Genomic DNA, 18,894 nt, shown 5'->3' on the forward strand with positions numbered 1-18,894 from the left:
TGGGCTATACAATGTTCCTTCTGCTTCTATCTCTTAGGTCTAGCCAGCTTGAAAATGGCTTTGAAACTTTCTGTTGTGGAATCTGAGTGAAAAGATCATATTTATCATGATTTTGTAATTACTCAATATAACAGTGTATCCATGATATGGGGAATATATTACTGTAGGGATATGTCAAGTAATATAAAGTCCAAACAGTATGAATAGGTCCATATAAAGTTAGTTGCCCAATGGAACATTAGTAAGTGTCATGCAAGCAGAGGCTTGATTAGCACTTCCACACTGGGCCTGTCTTTAAATTCTCCCTTTTGGAACCTCAGACTACCACAGTGAGGGATCTGGCTACCCTGCTGAGAGACCATGCAGAGAAAAAGAGACACCCAGTCAGCTCCCCAGATGTTCCAGCTCTCTCACCTGAGGCTCTAGACATGTCAGTGCAGCCATCTTGCATATCCTTTCAGATAAATGCAGTGAATCATACTTTATTCACTCCAAGCAAGACAAGCAGAAAGAACTACTCAAGTGAGCCCAGCCAAGTGTGCAGAATAATGAGCAAATAAATGAAAAGGTTTATTATGCTGCAATAGATAACTGATAGACCGTCAGTAAGGTAAACAGATTACTAGGTGGGGAGTGGGGGAATGTTTGGGGATTTGCATGTGTATTTATTACTTCTCCTTTATCAGGTCTAGGCAGCATCAGGGAAAAATACTGAATAATGTTAGATACGATACAAATAATGAGAACATTACAAACCACTTGGTAAATACAATGGATTTTTTAATTCAGTTACATATACACAGTTGTTATAACACATGTTTATTACAATAGATCAGTATTGCAACATATAATATCAACATTCTCTACTGCATAATTTGTCCTGTTAGACAACTTCTTATTTTTGAAACCACCTGGTTGGTTATGAAATGTTACCAACTGTGAAAATGGAAGCAAGTGCATCTTCAACGTAAAATGTTTCTATATGTGGGACTGAGGTAGGTTGTTTTTAAAAGCATATTATTTGGCATAATTCTTTTTTCTCTTTATAAACACGTATCCCTTTACCTTCATCCTTTTCAAAGGATTGTTCAGCTCACGCTGGAATGAAGCTGCTCTTCCTGAAAGAAAGGTCTGAAAGGCAGCAGCCAACAAATTTTCATACTTTTCAAGTAGAGTTTTATCATCAGGAGGATAAATTCGTCTACAATAAAATCAGATAAACCAACGTGTTTAAAAAAACAGACTGACAACGGTCAGGGGTGGGGGGTTGGGTAGCTGGGTGAAAGAAGGTAAAGGGATTGGCAAAAAACAAAAACATATACATAACACATACACACAGAAAACAGTGTGGTGATAGCCAGAGGGAAAGGGGGCAGGGCTAGGTGGAGGTGGGCAAAGAGGGAGAAATAGGGATGAAAAGAGACTGCTTGGGGCGACGGGTGCATGATAAAAGTGTGCAGATGATGTTTTGTTGAGTTGCACACTTGAAACCTGTATAATTTTGTGAACCAGTGTCACTCCCAGTAAATTCAATTTTTTAAAAAAAGAAGTTATTATAGTGTAAGAGTTAATGTCAACTACATAGCTCATCCTTAACCTCCTATTCTGCCTTTACTGGGTGCCACAAATAAAGATGAATACAGTTATGAAAAATCCATAAGTGTGCATTGTCATGCACACAAATTAAAGTTTATCTAGAGAGTTATCTTAAACAATGCAACTCCAGATGATAAAGTATAAGGGTTTAGTTGGAGGTAGTGGTTGAAGTCATTGCAGTTGGGTATACTGAAGAAATCCAAAATGTCATGGGGGAATGGTTAGGTGATGAGGGATAACTTGGGAGTGCTGGATTCAGTGTGGTTACTGAAGAATGCAGAGATTAACCTGATGATCTCTTGGGATAGTGGAGAGAATTTGGTAGAGGTAGGGTGACAGGAAATGTGATGTCACCACTCCTGCTGATGGTGTTAAGGCTAGGGAAGAATGGCCTACTATGATGTATGGCCCCCAATTCTCCTAATTCTGCTGAGGCCATGTCAAAGCTTGGGAGGAAGGACAGTCTCTTTAAGACACAAGGAGCTTAGGGAGTTTCCTTTTATCCTGTCAAAGCTGATACCATGGAAGGGGTTTCATTTAGCAGAGTCCACACCCTTTCTATTGTCTCATACCTGCCTCCTTCAAACATCTTCATTATTTGCCTAGTCCCTGATACATTAGAGTTTAAAACAAAATATAGTCATCCCCTTGGAGTTGGCAGAAAGAATACAAGACTGATACCTTTCTCAAAACACCACATTATAACCAAACTAGAGGCTCGGTGCACAGATTTGTGCACTGGGGCCCGCTGTGGGAGTGCAGTTCATCCCAGTCAGCCAAGTGGCTGTGGACCCGCCCTCTGAGCAGCTGCTCCCGCTGTGGGGGCACACTGACCACCAGGGGGCAGCTCCTGCGTTGAGCAACTGGTTGACCAGTCATTCTGGTCATCCGCCATTCAGTTGCTAGGCTTTATATTATAGATAAGGTCACAGGATAATATCTGATTTAAAAGATAATATCAGATTTAACCACCCTCGAGGCTGGCTAGCAGGAGTCTCCCAAGTCTGAACCATCTACTTGCTGTCTACCTTTTCATTCTAGAAAAATATCAAACAAAAGCACTATCTCAAAGTAAAATGAACAGTGCTTAAAACAAGCCTAAAGCGTTAAAAAATGTACACTCATTGTTTTGACACTTCACTTGTACAATCTGTATAAAAAGGAAGCACGCTTACCTATAATTCCCCATATGTCGATTTTCATGTTGTTCTTTAGAGACCTGCTTTCGCACTTGAACAAGTCTCTCTTTCTAGAAATACAAAAATTTGACAAATAAAACCTGGCAAATGAATTATGCAATTCAAAACATGGGTGTGTTAAAATAGTCATACCAACTCCTCTTTCCGCCTCTCCAGCTGATGCCTCTGCTGCTCCCAGTCTGAGGAACCTGGCAAGAGCCTTTTGATTGAATTCTGACCATAAAGCCTCCTTTGAGCCTCAGCTTTTTGTTTGGCCAAGTTTTTCCTTTTATCGCTGGTCCTAAAATATAAAACACAAGATCCTATTCTAGAATTCCAATTCTGATTTTATCCCAGTGAGGAGAAGGAGCAGAAAAGGAGACACAGTGACAATAGGAATCAATGTTTATTAAATTATATATTCACATACGTTATATTCATCTAATCAGCATCAAATAAGGGTCTCCCTATTGTAAATAGAAGCTCTGAAGGTAACAAAATAAAATGAAAACAGTATAACGATGTACTAGCTGTACAATCTCAGGTTAATTACCTGCTGAGTCTATTTCCCCATCTATTAAATACTAACAATAATGTTTCCCTCCTACAGTTCTTATAAAGATCAACTTGTGGTATCAATAATAGGTCCTTAATGAATATTGGATCTTTTCTCTTCCTTCAACAATTCCATTTATATTTAAGTATTCCCTCATTTACACTAACCACTCCTTAGTTTATTTTCAATTCTGACTGAAATCCTAGCCTAACAATCACTATTTCTTTAAAGACTTCTGCATAGTCCTTCTCATTTTTGCCCAATCATGCAAATTTAGTTACAGCTGTCTGATTTCTATAGGAAAAGTCCTGTTGGGAGACTGCTTTCCTCTGAAATCGTTCCTCTCCCTTCCCTCCCACGTAGCAGGTGCAATCCGTGGAGAGTACCTGTTTGAGTACAGACTTTCAGTTTTGCACAACGAAAAAATCCTGGAGATGGATGTTGGTGATGGTTGCACCACACTGTACACGTACTTAATGCCACTGAATTGCATACTTAAAAATGGTTAAGATAGTAATTTTTATGTTAAGTATATTTTACCCACCCCCCAAAAAATTTAATGAGTTGATATTCACCAGAGGAACAAAGATAAACGTACATTTAAATGAGAATATGTGCAAAAACCATGAACATGTGGCATAGCACCACACATGCGTTCTTAGAAAAATTGATTCCAAGGCAGAGGAAAAGAACAAAAAGTGATCATATTGATGAGAGATGCAAAGACCAGATCAAACACTGTTTTGTATACAATCTAAAGATCAAAACTGCTTTGATGCAATGTTTAAACCTCATCTGATAGAGTAGAAACACGTGATCAGAATATCAGAGTTTATAAATATCTTTTCAAATGTTGGCATTCCTCGCTGGCCTGCTGTGGCTCAGTGGTTGAGTGTCAACTCATGCACCAAGAGGTCACCGGTTCTATTTCCGGTCAGGACACATGCCCATGATTGTGGGCTGGATCCCCAGCAGGAGGCGTTGATGTTTCTCTTTCATTGATGTTTCTATCTCTCTCTCCCTCTCCCTCCCTCTCTCCCTAAAGACATTTTTTTAATGTTGGCATTCCTCAGGACTCTGCCAGGCCCCCCTTTACTTCTCAATATGTACACTCTATGTGCTTTCATCCATTAGACAGCAATCTGTACATGGCTGTCAAATAGACATCTCTATCTCCCGGGGCACTGTATATCAGATTTCCCAGTTAACAATTCTGCCTGGGGTCACAGAGAACCTCAAATTAGCATGTTTAAAACTGAACTATCTCTCTCTACCTTCCCCCATCACTCCTCTAAATCTGTTTCTCACCTAAAATTTTTATCTAAATCAATACTGTATTGTCAAATAAGCTGTCTAAGCCAGAAACTCAGGAATCATGGGACACACTGAATTCCTAGTCCCTACTGCAGTAAGTAGTTAACACTTGTCAAATGACCTGCAGAGCAACAGAGTGGAGGCTGGAAGATGGGGTGGGGGTTAACACTGGAAGAAGGAAGAAAGCCAGTAAAATAATCCAGGAGAGAAATGAGAAGTCATTAAACTTAGTGAGACTACAAAATTAAATGGTAGTCATACATTGTACAGGATTCAGTTGATTCATAATAAAGGAAGGAACTAATGATAACTCCCAGCTTTGTAGCCTGAACAGTTATATGGATGGTTTTACAATTAACTAGCAAAGCAAAGCAAGACACAAAACTAGGTTTGAGTGATTATCATTGTAAGTACTTTCCTATGAGCATATGGTTTCCCTTTTAATAACTGAGCCACTTAAAGAGAGAAAATTTTACTCATTTTTCTATCTCCATCTTCTAGTACAATATAAGCTAAGAATGTACATTAAATATATGAAAAGGTTTTTCTTTTGTGGGTTGGAGGTAATTGACATCATTAGTAGAAGAAAAGAGAGAAACCCAGTAAGGAAGGAGAAGATAATTCAACTTCTGGTCATATTGAATTTAAAGTGTCATCAGGACATTCACCCATTCATTTACTTACTTACTTACTTACTAGTTCACTCACTCATTACAAATTAACTGAGCCCCTATTAGACCAGAAACATCAAGTGTAAATGCTCAACAGAGATCTGCAAATGCAAGAACAGAGCCCAAGAGTGGACAGAGCTGTTAAGAGGAACCCTAATCTGTACCTCAATACAGGTGTAGACCTAGGACTCCAGTGTCTGACTCACAAAAGATGCTACAAAAATGAATGAGACTGACACAGAGGAAAAGAGGGCTGAGGCAAGAATGCAGTGAAAAAATGACAAGTAGGGGGAAGTGAAATCATAGAAGACAGAGAAATGCTAAAAGTTAAGTGAATTCAGAAAATAGATTGTCAAAGAGGCCAGTGACAATCAATTTTCAAGGGCAGAGTAGCATGAATTGCTGCATACACCATATACATGTAGCCTGTGAACTAGTCCTAAATAAGGGTCAGATAATCTAATGTAAGCTAATCCAATCTAAACTAAACTAATAAACAGTACAGTATTTCAGACTCACAGAACTCATGAGACTGTAAATATCTTTTGTAGACTCAATTTTAATGATTCTAATACAATACTTATGGAGGAAAAATGATTCTTCTTATCAACACACCAACATCCCCAATAAACAAGATTGCCTTTTCCTTTTATTACTGAAAAAGCACCTTTTTTACTTATTACTATTTTACTATTTACCTTTACTTATTCTTCTTTCACTTGTTCTGCATATAGCCCCTTTTGTACCCTCTTGTCTCTGAAGACCCCACACCAAGTGTTTCAGAAAATTATCTGAATCTGAACTCAAATTACATTGTGCCATCCAAGTACAAAGGGGCTCAATTCTGACCCCTCAATATGAGGTTCGGTATTCTCAGGGGCTGTGATATATACTCTGAGCTATATACCAGTACACGATTTTGGATTTTCTTGGGACTGAAAGTATCCATTTACACTATGAATTTTGGGGTACATATGGAGCCATACTATAAGTAAAGCATCATACTAAGAATTGTGTTCTGGCAGGCATGGGCTCAGTGGTTGAGCATCAACCTATGAACCAGGAGGTCATGGTTCAATGCCCAGTCAGGGCACATGCCGGGGTTATGGCTTGATCCCTAGTGTGGGGCATGCAGGAGGCAGCCAATCAATGATTCTCTCTCATCATTGATGTTTCTATCTCTCTCCCCCTCTCCGTTCCTAGCTAAAATAAATTATATATATATATATATATATATATATATATATATATATATATATTAAAAGAATTGTGTAGAATAGTAAAGTATATGCTCCTTGACTTCAAGGAGCTTAGATCAAATTGAAAGGAAAAAATCTGCCATGCCCAAGTGAAAAAGCACAGAGCATAAAAGAGTAAACAAAGCAATAAGACATGTCCTATGCAGACTCTAATTCCTCCTGAAGTTCAAAGAAAGAAAAGATTAACTTGTGCTAATACACCATAATAAAAGACAGAATTTGAGTCATAGGCAGTAAGGAAAGGCATTCAGGATAAGGAACAGAATAAATCATCAATGAGAATAGGCTACACATGTGAGAAAAACCCTATATAATAAAACCCTAATATGCAAATCGACCGAACGATGGAACGACCGGTTGCTATGATGTGCATTGACCACTAGGGGGCAGACGCTCAATGCCAGAACTGACCCCTGGTGGTCAGTGCACTCCTATAAGGGGAGCACTGCACAGCTGGAAGCCATACGGCTGGTGAGCACAGCGGCGGTGGTGGGACCCTCTCCCACCTACAAGGCAGCGCTAAAGACCCCTCAGCAGACATCCCCCGAGGGGTCCCGGACTGGGAGAGGGAGCAGGCCGGGCTGAGGGACCCCTTCCCGCCAAGTTCACAAATGTCATGCACCAGGCCTCTAGTAATGTGATAATCAATCTAACTAAAACAGTTTTGGTTGGAGAGAAATAGGAAATAAGATGAAAAAGCTAAGATTAAGTTATATTATGAAAGGAACTTAGATTAAGTGTTGGCAATAGAAATCCAATTAGGTTCTTGAGCAGAAACATAACACAATAAAAAAGATCATCGTGATAGTCTGATTAAAATAAATATAAATAGGGAATCACAGAACAATTTGTTCTATCCAAAAGTAAAATAGTCCATAGAAAAATTAATCCAATAATATTTAATAAATAGGCAAGAATTTTCCTAGTGTTCTCAGCTCCTGCTTATGTTTCCATGATGTGCCCATTGCATACCTTGCCACAGTGAAATACAAGTCTAACACATATGCCCATGGAGCCCTCCATCTGGCTGGAGAGAAAAGGCACAGCTGCAACCTAAGCTTCATTAGCATAAGCTCTAAATGGTATAAATTTTGCTAAATTCTCTTAGTGGAACAACACTAAGAAAATTAAGAAAGATGAAGTCCAATTCTCCCTTCATTTTAAGCCTAGAAATGTCTCACTGTTTCAATGTATATATCTCACTTTTAAGAAGACCAAAAACACCCATGGGTGGCAAGTCAAAAGACATGCCAGAAAGAAAAAGAAAATTCAAGGCCTACTTATACAGTAATAGTAAATGCAAAAAAAAAAAAAAGTATAGGCATATTGCTTAAGTAATCCAAAATAATGATACACTGTGTAAGCTAAATAAATAAAAATTTATTTTTTCTTTTCATTTCTTTTAACATAATTGAGATATCAGTAGAATTTAGGCAAATCATTCTTTAATCTGGCAAAAGGAGGAGTCATATGAACATTTTTGAACAAATTTATATGTTTATCTCTTTTTCTAATGATGCTTTCCATGAAAGGTACTTTTCAATCAGGCAACTGCTAAATGCTTGGAAACATTTAACATAAACAATTTCATGGAAACATCCCACAGCTTCTTTAGAGCTCTTAAAATGACAAGTGGAATCAATTGAAATCATAAAATCTCTAAGATCAAAAAACCTTAGAGGTCCTTTAACCCAACACCCTAAATGCTGTTTCAACACTTATAATTGCAAACATTTCATTACTTCTTTGAGAAGTTCAGTTAAACTTCTAAAATATTTATTTCATTGTGAGCCAAAAGCTTTCCCATATAATAGTGTTATGAATATTTGACATCCATGATCATATACACTGCAACCAGCAACCCTTCTTCTGGGTATATATCCAAAGGAGTTGAAATTAGAATTCATATAAATATTTGCACTCCCGTATATATTGCAGCATTAGTCACAATATCCAAGACAAAAGCAACCTAAATGCCCACCAGTGGATGAATGCATAATGAAAATATGGTGCATAATACAACAGAGTATTATTCATCCTTAAAAAAAAGGGGGGGATCGCACTGATGCTTTTCAATGGGAAGGTTAAGCCTCACTTAACAACTGCCTCTCTTTTCTGTTTACCCAGGTAACAAGATATATTGGGAAGACCTCTGGAGAGAAAGGCAGAAAATCCATGTTTGAGATTTTTTACTTTCTGAATGACCTCTCTGTTTTAGTTTTTTCTAAGGTGAGGAGATAATCTGGAGCGTTTCCTAAGGCAGTCTCCAATTCAACCTCATATTCTATATTACTAAACTAGAGGCCCGGTGCACGAAATTTTGTGTGTGTGTGTGGGGGGGGGGGGGGGGGAGCGTTCCCTCAGCACGGCTTGAGTCCTCTCGCAGTCCGGGATGCCTCGGTGGACATCCCTCTCACAGTCCAGGACCCCTCGCTTCTTACTGCCTGCCTGCTCGCTGCTCCTTACTGCTTGGCTTGCTGCTCCTTAGCTGCTCTTTAGTGAGTGCACTGACCACCAGGGGGCAGCTCCTGAGTTGAGTGTCTGCCCCCTGGTGATCAGTGCACATCATAGCAACTGGTCATTCCACTGTTTGGTCAATTTGCATATTGGGCTTTTATTATATAGGATAAGTATAGCAATACTCTAACTTAACCATATTTTTTACTGTAGGTTCAGAGCCTTAAATGAGGAGAAGGAAAAACTGTGTGTTAGAGGAGAGGAAAAGACATTCGAAAAAAATAAATGGAATTGAGTAATTCAAAATATAAAACACAAAAAAATTCAAGCCAATTCCATGTACAAATGAATGTTCTATGTCAGATGTGGCGAAAATTTTCCAAAAAATGGAGGAAATACTTTACCTGATGTTGAGGAGCTTCAGTGCATTTAGCAGCACTCCCCTTTTTACATCATAGTCTATTTTCTGATCAGTCCCAAAGCTCGGAGCTCTGTTGATCTAAAATTTACAAAGAAAACAATGAGAGTAAGCAAATGTGGGTAGGCCAAAAAATACAAGGTGTTCCCCCAAAAATTGTATACACACTTTAAAAGCTGATAGCTCAATTTTGAAAATGAAGTGAATTTTAATAAACACTGCCTTTATAATTATTCAAAATGTGTGTATATATTGGGATGCCCTGTATTCAATACATATTTGTTAATCAAATGTGGGATCCCCAACCAGTAGAAGGACTCTACAATAAACCTCAAAGCTCTGCTTGGCAATGGACCGGTTACTATTGCCAAGCCTCCCTTCCCCATCACCCTAAGCCAGGGCGTAAGGAATTATCACCACCCCTTTCCCCCTGCTGTCTTGGCTCAGGATGTTCGGTCAGCGTATCTGCCCTCCCCCTCTTTTCTACTCTCTTTAACCAAATTACCCCAAGCACTCTGAGTTTTAACTTCAGAGAAGTAAAAGTGACTCATCCTTCCATTACTAACTAAAAAATAAATTTTGCTTCTTCCTACCTGAATCAGACAAGATTCATCAATTTTCATTTCCAAAGACACTGACTACATATTACTCAGAAGATACCATTAAGGGCAACTGCAGACTAACCTCCATGAACTTTCTAAGTATACAAGGACTCGTAGGAATAAATGAGCCATGTGTGGTTGTGATGTCATTTCCAACATCATTGCCAGAATTTCATTAGACAAAAAGCAAAAAATAACTCTATGTACCCAGAAATCCATTAGACAATATACTACCACTTTGGCAGCTGGAGTTTTGTTTTTGTTGTTGTTATGAAAATGTAACTGGAACAGCAGGTGTTTAAGAAAATTAAACACTGCTGTGTTCACAACTGTAGCTTAGCTTCATGACCACCAGATAACCCCACAGGCTATCTAAAAACATATGCTACGGGTCATAGACAAGGGCTGTCTAATACAAATCTATCACCACAAGAGATAAGATAGTTGATGACATGCATTTTACAATTGGCAGCTGAATGAAAAAACACATTAAACTTAAGAAATCATTCAGAAGTACAAATGCCTCTAATTAGGAATGTGGCATGGGATCACTGCAGAAAAATTAGTAAATAGAAGCTAAATAAAAGACAGAAAGATCACCTGTAGCCTGACTACCTAGTGTATTGTTAATCATTTAATAAATGGTATTCCAGATATTTGCTATGCATATTTATAATATTCATTTTACCTTCCCAATAAATGTCTATATTTAATTATACTATTTTATAATCCAAGTTTTCCTTTTAACAATGTATCATGAAAATCTTCCATGTCAACATTTTGACAGATGCATGAAAGTCCTTTTATAGAAATACCAGAGGCCCAATGCACAAAATTCATTCAAGAGTAAGCCTTCCTTCCCCCGGTTGCCGGCACCGGCTTCCCTCTGGCACCTGGGACCCAGGCTTCCCTCTGGGTGCCAGTAGGCACTTGGGACCTGGGCTTCCCTCACAGCCCCAGCTTCGTCCAGAAGGTCGTCCAGAAGGATATCCAGAAGGACGTTTGGCCTAATTAGCATATTATGCTTTTATTATTATAGATGCCAAACTGTATTTTTCCTTTCATAATTTCTGATTCAGAAGGTGATTAACATATTCCCGCCTGTGTGCTGTGCTCTTAGGGAAGGGAGTAGCTTGGTAATTGCAAGAACATCCATTTACTCAAGTGTTGTTCAAGTGTTATCTCTTAAAAGTGCAGAGAAAGGATAATGTCTTTTATATGAAAAATGTTTCAACCATTCCATAGTGACTCAAATCTCTAGAATTTGTAATACAATGATAGTTCTGCTATTACATGTAAGTAACAAATTATAAAATTAACCAAATATTTAGGAACTGACAATTATTAATTGGTTCACTGAAATGTTATCTTTATAGAATCCCTTAGGTGCTCCATTCTAAAACTGCAGTCTGGAATTCTGCCAGGCATATCCCTTCTGAAGAATGGTAATTTGGGAAAATACAAACTCAAACCCCTCTCTCATATCTATTTCAAAGTCTTCCTCCTGCTATCACATAAAAGAAACTGGTTGATGAAGAAATGTAACCAATTTTTAAACTAATACATGAAAAAGTTAAAAAAAACACCTTTTGTTCAATTAATGTCTTGGATTTTTAAAAATGTTATGAGAGTGGTACAAAAAAAATATGAGAACCACAAATGGCTCACAGAAGAAACTCTGAAAATTGGGTTTCATACAGCCAAAATTCTACTCTGTAATGTTGATGGCTTCTCTAGTTTTCACTGCCTAAATTCTAAAACAGACAAAACCTAGCCAATGTTATAGACTTAAAATTCAGCAGCTTGTAAAAGGATGCGAAAATGAAAATTATTAGAAAGCAAATTAAATTAGCATTATTTATTAACTGTCCAAATTACAGTTGTATTATCAAAACAAACACAATCATTTCATGCACATATAAAAGTATCCAGAATAGATTCTGTGCTCCTAAATTAGTGCTCTTCCCTCTGTCCAGTAACTTCTCCCCACCCCACCCCCATTTCTCCAAACCCCAACCCCTATCCCACCTTCTAAATACCGTGGTCAGGTGTTCCCTCTTCTGCAAAGATTGTTTTAACTCTCAAATACACACATGAACACAGAGAGGTTAGTCAGTTTATTATTTGTGCTGGCACCCTGCTTCCTACTTATACCTACAACCATTACCATAAAACACTCATCTGAGTCCCCACAAGTGTTTGGTTTTATTCTTCTTGTATCTCTACCACCTGGCACAATGACTTATTGAAATTAATTCAAGGCCCTGCTGGCATGACTCAGTGGTTGAGCATCGATCTATGAACCAGGAAGTCACGGTTTAATTCCCATCAGGGCACATGCCTGGGTTACAGGCTCGATCCCCAGTGTGGGGCGTGCAGGAGGCAGCTGAAACTTTGATATTTCTCTCTCTCTCCCTCTCCCTCCTTCTTTAAAATCAATTAAAAATATTTTTTTAAAGAGAAATTAATTCAAGGATACTTAAAGTATGAGTATTCATATCCTTCCAAATTCCATGATTTCCCTAAAAATGTTTTCTATGCTTGAAAATTTCTGCAATTTGCCTCTACAAATCATTACTGGAAATCATTCCAGTGAACTATAAGTTATTGCATTCTCAGAAGCACCTTCTCCATTGCTCCACTGGATGGCGCCAAAAGGTTTTTAACTACGTATTAGAACCATTACCATTGCAGCTGAAAATACAAAGAAACAAAACCATTACATAAGGTTTTCACTGTTTTAATATAATTAAATGTTCATTCTCCACAACTTTTAGTTGTGTTTTTTTTTCTTCGAGTTTTTTAATGGTTCTGATTGATCCAGAAATGATGAAAAAAATGAATAGAAAATGAAACTATGTTAATGCAAACAATAGTATTTAGCCATTGGTTATTGTGGAATTTTGTAATGTTATTATTTTCCTAAAAATGAAGGACAAAATGAAGTAGAAGAAACATTAATGCAAACAATGGTATTTTGAGCCTTAAAAACAAAACAAGACAAAATTCAACCATTCAGTCAATTCTGGTTTACCCAGCTAAGTTCCAATTAGGCCACTGCTTTTAAAAACTGTAAATGTCTGTAAAGTCATTCGTCCCTGTTCTTCTTGCAGTTCTACCTCCTGCATGTGCCTTCACTTCTTCCCCACCCATCAAGGATAAAAGACAAGTATCAGGGGTAGAAAAAAATACAGCTGAGAGCAGGAAAGGGTGACTGCAGACCAAACAATAACCCTAGACAATGTCAGGTCTCAGTACACTAGACATGGTGCAGCCAAGTGCTTTGATATCCAATGGAGGGAGCTAAAGGATAAGCAACATTCCTCATATTCATCTTATTTCTAGGGCCCGAGCAGGAGCAAAATGTGAACACCTGACAAACTGTAATTGGAAATATACATATTACTTACTCATAGTACATTCAATACACACAGGAAACCATCGGCCCTGTGGTTTGGAAAAGTATTCTTCCCGAAGAATATATTTTGAATGTATTCACCTATCACTCATTCAATTTACTTTTGCAAGCCTTGATATTAAAGATGTAATTGCAAACTTCTAAATCATTAACAAAAAAGATAATCCAACTTAAAATGAAAGGTAATTGCTGCTGATATAGGAATATATTCCTCAAAAATATAACTAATCTTGTAAGCACTAAGTGTTTGGAAACGTGCTGTTTTCCTGATAAAGTTTCCTACATACAGTACTTTGTGACCATACACCCTGTGACCTAAGGTTTCTTCTGGATATATTATAAATTAATTAATACTGGAAGGAAAGGTACAAAAAAATCTTTAAAAGAGATCATTTTTACGTTTTCCTGTATATTTCTCTGTATTTTCCAGATGTTAAGTGACCTTTTATAAATAAAAGGAATGACAACTCTGCCCATAGCAGGGACGGGCAGCAAATCCAAAGGCACGCAGCTGAGGGGCTGGACTTGAGGGGAGGCCCAGGCATGTGACTTGGCCATAAAGGCACATTCAAGCCACCTGGGTGTCAGGATTAATGAACCCACTGGAGTGTCTCTCTTTGAGAGCATGAAGGGAGACACACTGAGGACAGAGAGGCTGTGGTCCTGAGGCCCAGGAGCCCACATAGAGAGAGGAAAGACAGCACCCACATGTCATGAAGTGGTAGGAGCCCTGAGGCTGAGAAAATATTGGAGGAAGTAGATAAAAAATCAGTAAAAGTAGATCCACACATATATTCAAAATTCCTGGCCTAGAAATTGATACTAATTTGGGAAAAGTAATATCAAACACATATCGATCCTTCTTAGAACTGTTCTGTTCCATGAATTTTCATTCTCTTCCTCCCACACACTCCATTCAGGCCTCTTTCTGCTCAGTCAATGAGACAACGGTGCCAAGTACACATTTAAAAACATTTGTTTTAATGCACAGTGATAACATCTCTTCTTAAAAACGCCTTACCTCCAGAAGCCACGGCTTTAGCTTTCTGTCCAACAAAATATCAAATCCCAGGACTTCGAAGCAGACACTTTCACTCCCCGGAGGCTGCCCAGGTCTGCACATCCGATAAGCATGCAGGACATGAGGCTCTGCCACAATCAGAGTCTTAACCACCAGCTCCTACAAGGACAGATTTTCAAAAGGTGAAAATGCCTTATTTCTTTCTCATTTACACACGTGGCAATAAGGCCTGGACTTACAAACTAGCCCTGGGGCAGCCAGCCCCACCACTGCCCTGACTTCCCTCCATCCAACTCTTCCCGGACCCGCTAAGCTCCCGCCATGCTTGTCTCCTCTGGGATCATCTCAGTAACTGTTCCCTCTTCTTGGGACACTCTTCTCCTCCTATGCCTATGTCTGCATCCTTGATATTCAGAGAGGCCGTCCCTGACCCTGGGGTCAAAACCGCCACCCATCAGCCCTTACTGCATAACTTTGCAGCACGGAACCAGCCGAACTTCTCCTTGTTTTGTTAGAGCAGGGTCCTTGTGTGTCTGATTTACAACCCCATTCCAGTGCCTACCATAGTACCTCACATATAGGAGATGCTCAAAAACATCTGTGAACAAATGAGTAACCTAATTCACAAACGACGTTATAGAATGTCCACTTGGACATCGGCTGGAAAGAGCGAGGGGAGAATCCCAGAGAGCTGGGTTTCTTCGTGCAGTGAGGCAATACTGCCACGAGGTGAGCTGGCTGGCATCATTTTCTGTGAGGACACAGAATATGACGGGGCTGAGTTACTGATGCCAATAAAGCAAAAAGTTGTTTTAACTGAAGTTGGAGAACAAGCTATGGATTGTTGAAAAGCTGCCCCACTGGTTTTTGCTCAGAATATATTGCCTTTGGAACTGCCTCTCTACAGGTACTGCTGCCAAATGTAAACTGGCAATAGTAATAACACCTGCTGCAAAAAGACTGACGAAGGGACAAAATGAGACTCCACGTGAAACTCGCAGTGTAGCGACCAGAGCACATTGAACCTGAACTAAGTGTTAGCAACTTAACTCAACTACTGTTACCATTATTCTATTATTCCACTAGAAGTCCATCTCATATGTCAGGTCAGACACAAAATCCCACTACCTGCTGGGCGCAATATTTAACCATATGGGAGAAAAATGGAAAGCAGAAATTAACCTCACTGATACCCAGAATCTCAACCCCGATGCTATCTGGAAGTAAGGGTCAGAGATGCCATGAGGTTGTTCTCAGAAAATTTTATTCAAAATAACAAATTAAAGGTAACACCAAAGAATTTAAAGATGAAAGACAAAAAGCACTCCATATAAATCTTTGGAGATATTACTAAAACAACTGGAGAGTACCAAAAAAAGTTAAAACCTTGGCTAATAAGTGTCTGTGTAGAACAAGACAGTGAGGGGAATTAATAGACCCTGATTACCGATCTCTGTTTTTTTCTACATAAAAAACAACACATTTTTAGAAATATAAAGGCAAGCTTGCAGGTATATGTGAAACCAGGAGTGATATAATCAAGCAAAAATCAAATTTCACCAATTCTTTTCCAAGTATCATTGCTTTGAAATATGATTTGTAGATTTGTACACAAAATATACAAAAAGGCATTCAGTAAAAATGGTTTTATAAATGATTACAATCATTTTTAATCTCTATGGCCTGATTTTCTGTTGATTTTCTATTCATTCTTGTTAAGCACAAAAACACACATCTCTGTGCTTCATGGAAGGTATTGCTAGTTTTTAGATATATGCAGTTACTTTTTTAAAAAATTACCCCCAAAAAAGAGATCATTAAAAAAAGCCTCCTAAGTTAAATTCATAAAATTTGTAAACTATTAACATTATGATAAAAATCTACTACATTTGCCTTTTCTACCTCCTCCTATCGTTCTCTTTTTACAATATAGTATTTTGTTGATTCACCTTAAACAGAGAGATCTTTACAAATTATATGTAATTCTGAATAAAGACAAAATTTTAAATAACTAAATAAATGCAGACAATCTAACAAGATAAATGTAAGAAATGTACTTGGAAAAGTTAATAATTTAATAAGTTATTAATTTATTTAAATTATTATATAAATTTATTAATTTATTAAGTAATTGATTACTTATAGATTATTAATATACATTCTAACTAAGGTAGGCAAAAGTGATGCAAAATTTAGCCATTCATGGAAGAGATCATGAATGTGTCAGACCTTAATAGACTCACATTGGTGATGTTTAGGTCATATCCTGAAAGTTATACTTTAGGCTATAACAGAAAAGTTAATTGCCTAACCTATGAATATTAGTCTTACTTCTATACCTTCTCCCAATTTAATCATGTGGAAAAAGTACCACTTATAAGCTCATGATACTCACTTTTCTCTGATTCTCTCTATACATACTTCACCAAGGCAGCCCAACAGGTGCCACCTTTTCACAAAGACATTCCCATATGGACATGAAATATTTGGTAAAGAAAAAAGAATATTGGAGAGTATATAACATGTCCTTGGTCTAATCATCAAATAACCTACTCATTAAATCGTCCAGGCAATATCATGTACCATATGATCTTCCATCAAAAAGCAACTGCCCCAACATAAATTTCTCAACTCTGAGTCTTCTAATCCACTATGATAGTAAATCTATCATTAGAACATTTTTTGGAATTTCCACAGAATTGGCCTTGCTAAAATAAATAAGTAAAAAACATAGAATTATTGTAATCAAATTTTTGTTTAGAGGTATGTAGTTTCTCAGGAAGATATAATAGAAAGTAAACAAGTTGGTAGGCATCTAACCAAATCTAGATGACAAACATTTTTCATGAGTCCTACATTTTTAAAACTTTTGAATGGATTGTCAATGTTTACAAATCTGGGGATTTACAGCTTCTATTGACAAATTAGGAGATGAACCACCCTGGGCCCAAAATATCATGTGCACCAATAGAATAGTGCTGAGTGGTATCTATGTCCTTCAGACCTCTTTCTTATGCTCTTCAAATTAGCACAGTTCCCAGCACACCCTAATTGATTCTATGCAAACGTCACTCTTTTTCACTTGTCTGACATCTAAGAATCTTTGGATTTATGTCCTGTGACATAAAATATAAGGAGTAACAAACATCAACCAACAACCAACCAAAGATAAATATAATGATGCTTATTTTTCTCTCTGATTTTCTCAACTGAACCAAGTTCAACTACCTATGAACTTTCATGTCCATTGCCATTACAGATTTATTTAAATTATATATTATTTGTCCCCAAAGAAAAGCCAAATCAAATTATATACCCCTTAATCACATTATTCTCAGTAGACACAGTCTTCTAACTTGGAATGCCATTTTATTTAATACTTCTGCTAGAATTAATAAAGGGTCTGTTTCGCCAAAGTTATCTTCTCTTATCTGTTTCCTTGTTTCTCTTTACCTGTACCTTTTGGAATTTCATCCATTGCCATGGCGTTACATATCAATCGCACCACAAACACATTCCTGACTGCCTGATCTTTCTACCTGAGACAGCATTTCAGGTTCAACGCATCTAAAGTAAAATTCATCATCATAGCCTCACGGACTTTTAAAAGCTTAGTTCGGAAGTCAATGCCTCCAAGAAGTCCTCTCTCACCACCCACCCAAAGCTACTGTATGTGGTTTCCTCCACTTCCCACAGAATCCACTGCTGCCTCCTCTGTTGTGCTTGCTACACTGCATTTCAATAGCAATTTTTGTGCTGGTTTTTCCGGCCAAACTAAGTTTTTCAAGAACTGGGGGTGTAACTTATAAACCTTCAAATTATCAGCCAGAGATAGGCTTATATTATGGGTTCAATAAATGTTTACTGGATAAATGAATGAATAAACAAATAAATAAGTAAAACTATTTTCCCTCATCTGTAAAACTAAGTTCTAAATCTTCTCAAAAATAAATTCCTTCCTACTCTATTTCAGATAATGCCAACCTCATTCTCCCTATAATTACTCCTTAAAACTAGAAGAATCACTGAGTACTTCTCTCCCATTCTGAACATTCAATTAATCCCAATATTTACCTCATTGCCACCCCTTTATTTTGTTCAATTTAGGCCTTTCTTTTCACTGAAAGTTCTCCCAAGGCCCTCTTCTACCTACTCTTGGTCTTCACTCTAACCCATCCCACACCCTTTTTCAGATGTACCTTTTTAGTTCATAGTCCTTGACCTTATTATTCTCCTCCCTTAAGCCTTGATTAAGCCTGGACGTTAAGCCTTGATTTTCAGACCTAAAATTTAGCCTCTACATATCTTTTCAGCCATAAGTCTCCATGCATCTCCCACAAATACCAAATGTACCAACCTGGACCACTTAACAGTACTCTCATACCTCTCCACGCTTTTACTTAT

At 37.9% G+C, this 18,894-nt stretch overlaps 1 protein-coding gene across 1 annotated transcript in view; it reads right to left on the reverse strand.

Annotated features, from left to right (window-relative positions):
• TTLL7 (tubulin tyrosine ligase like 7) overlaps nt 1-18,894 on the reverse strand; it is a 94,570-nt gene that overhangs the window by 62,048 nt on the left and 13,628 nt on the right. Inside the window, exons 8-12 of the mRNA XM_023751784.1 lie at nt 14,491-14,649; nt 9,436-9,530; nt 2,928-3,075; nt 2,772-2,845; nt 1,066-1,201 (exon numbers count right to left, since the gene is read on the reverse strand). Coding sequence (XP_023607552.1) covers nt 1,066-1,201; nt 2,772-2,845; nt 2,928-3,075; nt 9,436-9,530; nt 14,491-14,649 — 612 coding nt within the window. The remainder of the gene's footprint in view (nt 1-1,065; nt 1,202-2,771; nt 2,846-2,927; nt 3,076-9,435; nt 9,531-14,490; nt 14,650-18,894) is intronic.

Source organism: Myotis lucifugus, unplaced genomic scaffold, assembly GCF_000147115.1.
Source record: "Myotis lucifugus unplaced genomic scaffold, Myoluc2.0 scaffold_25, whole genome shotgun sequence".
NCBI classification, from domain to species: domain Eukaryota; kingdom Metazoa; phylum Chordata; class Mammalia; order Chiroptera; family Vespertilionidae; genus Myotis; species Myotis lucifugus.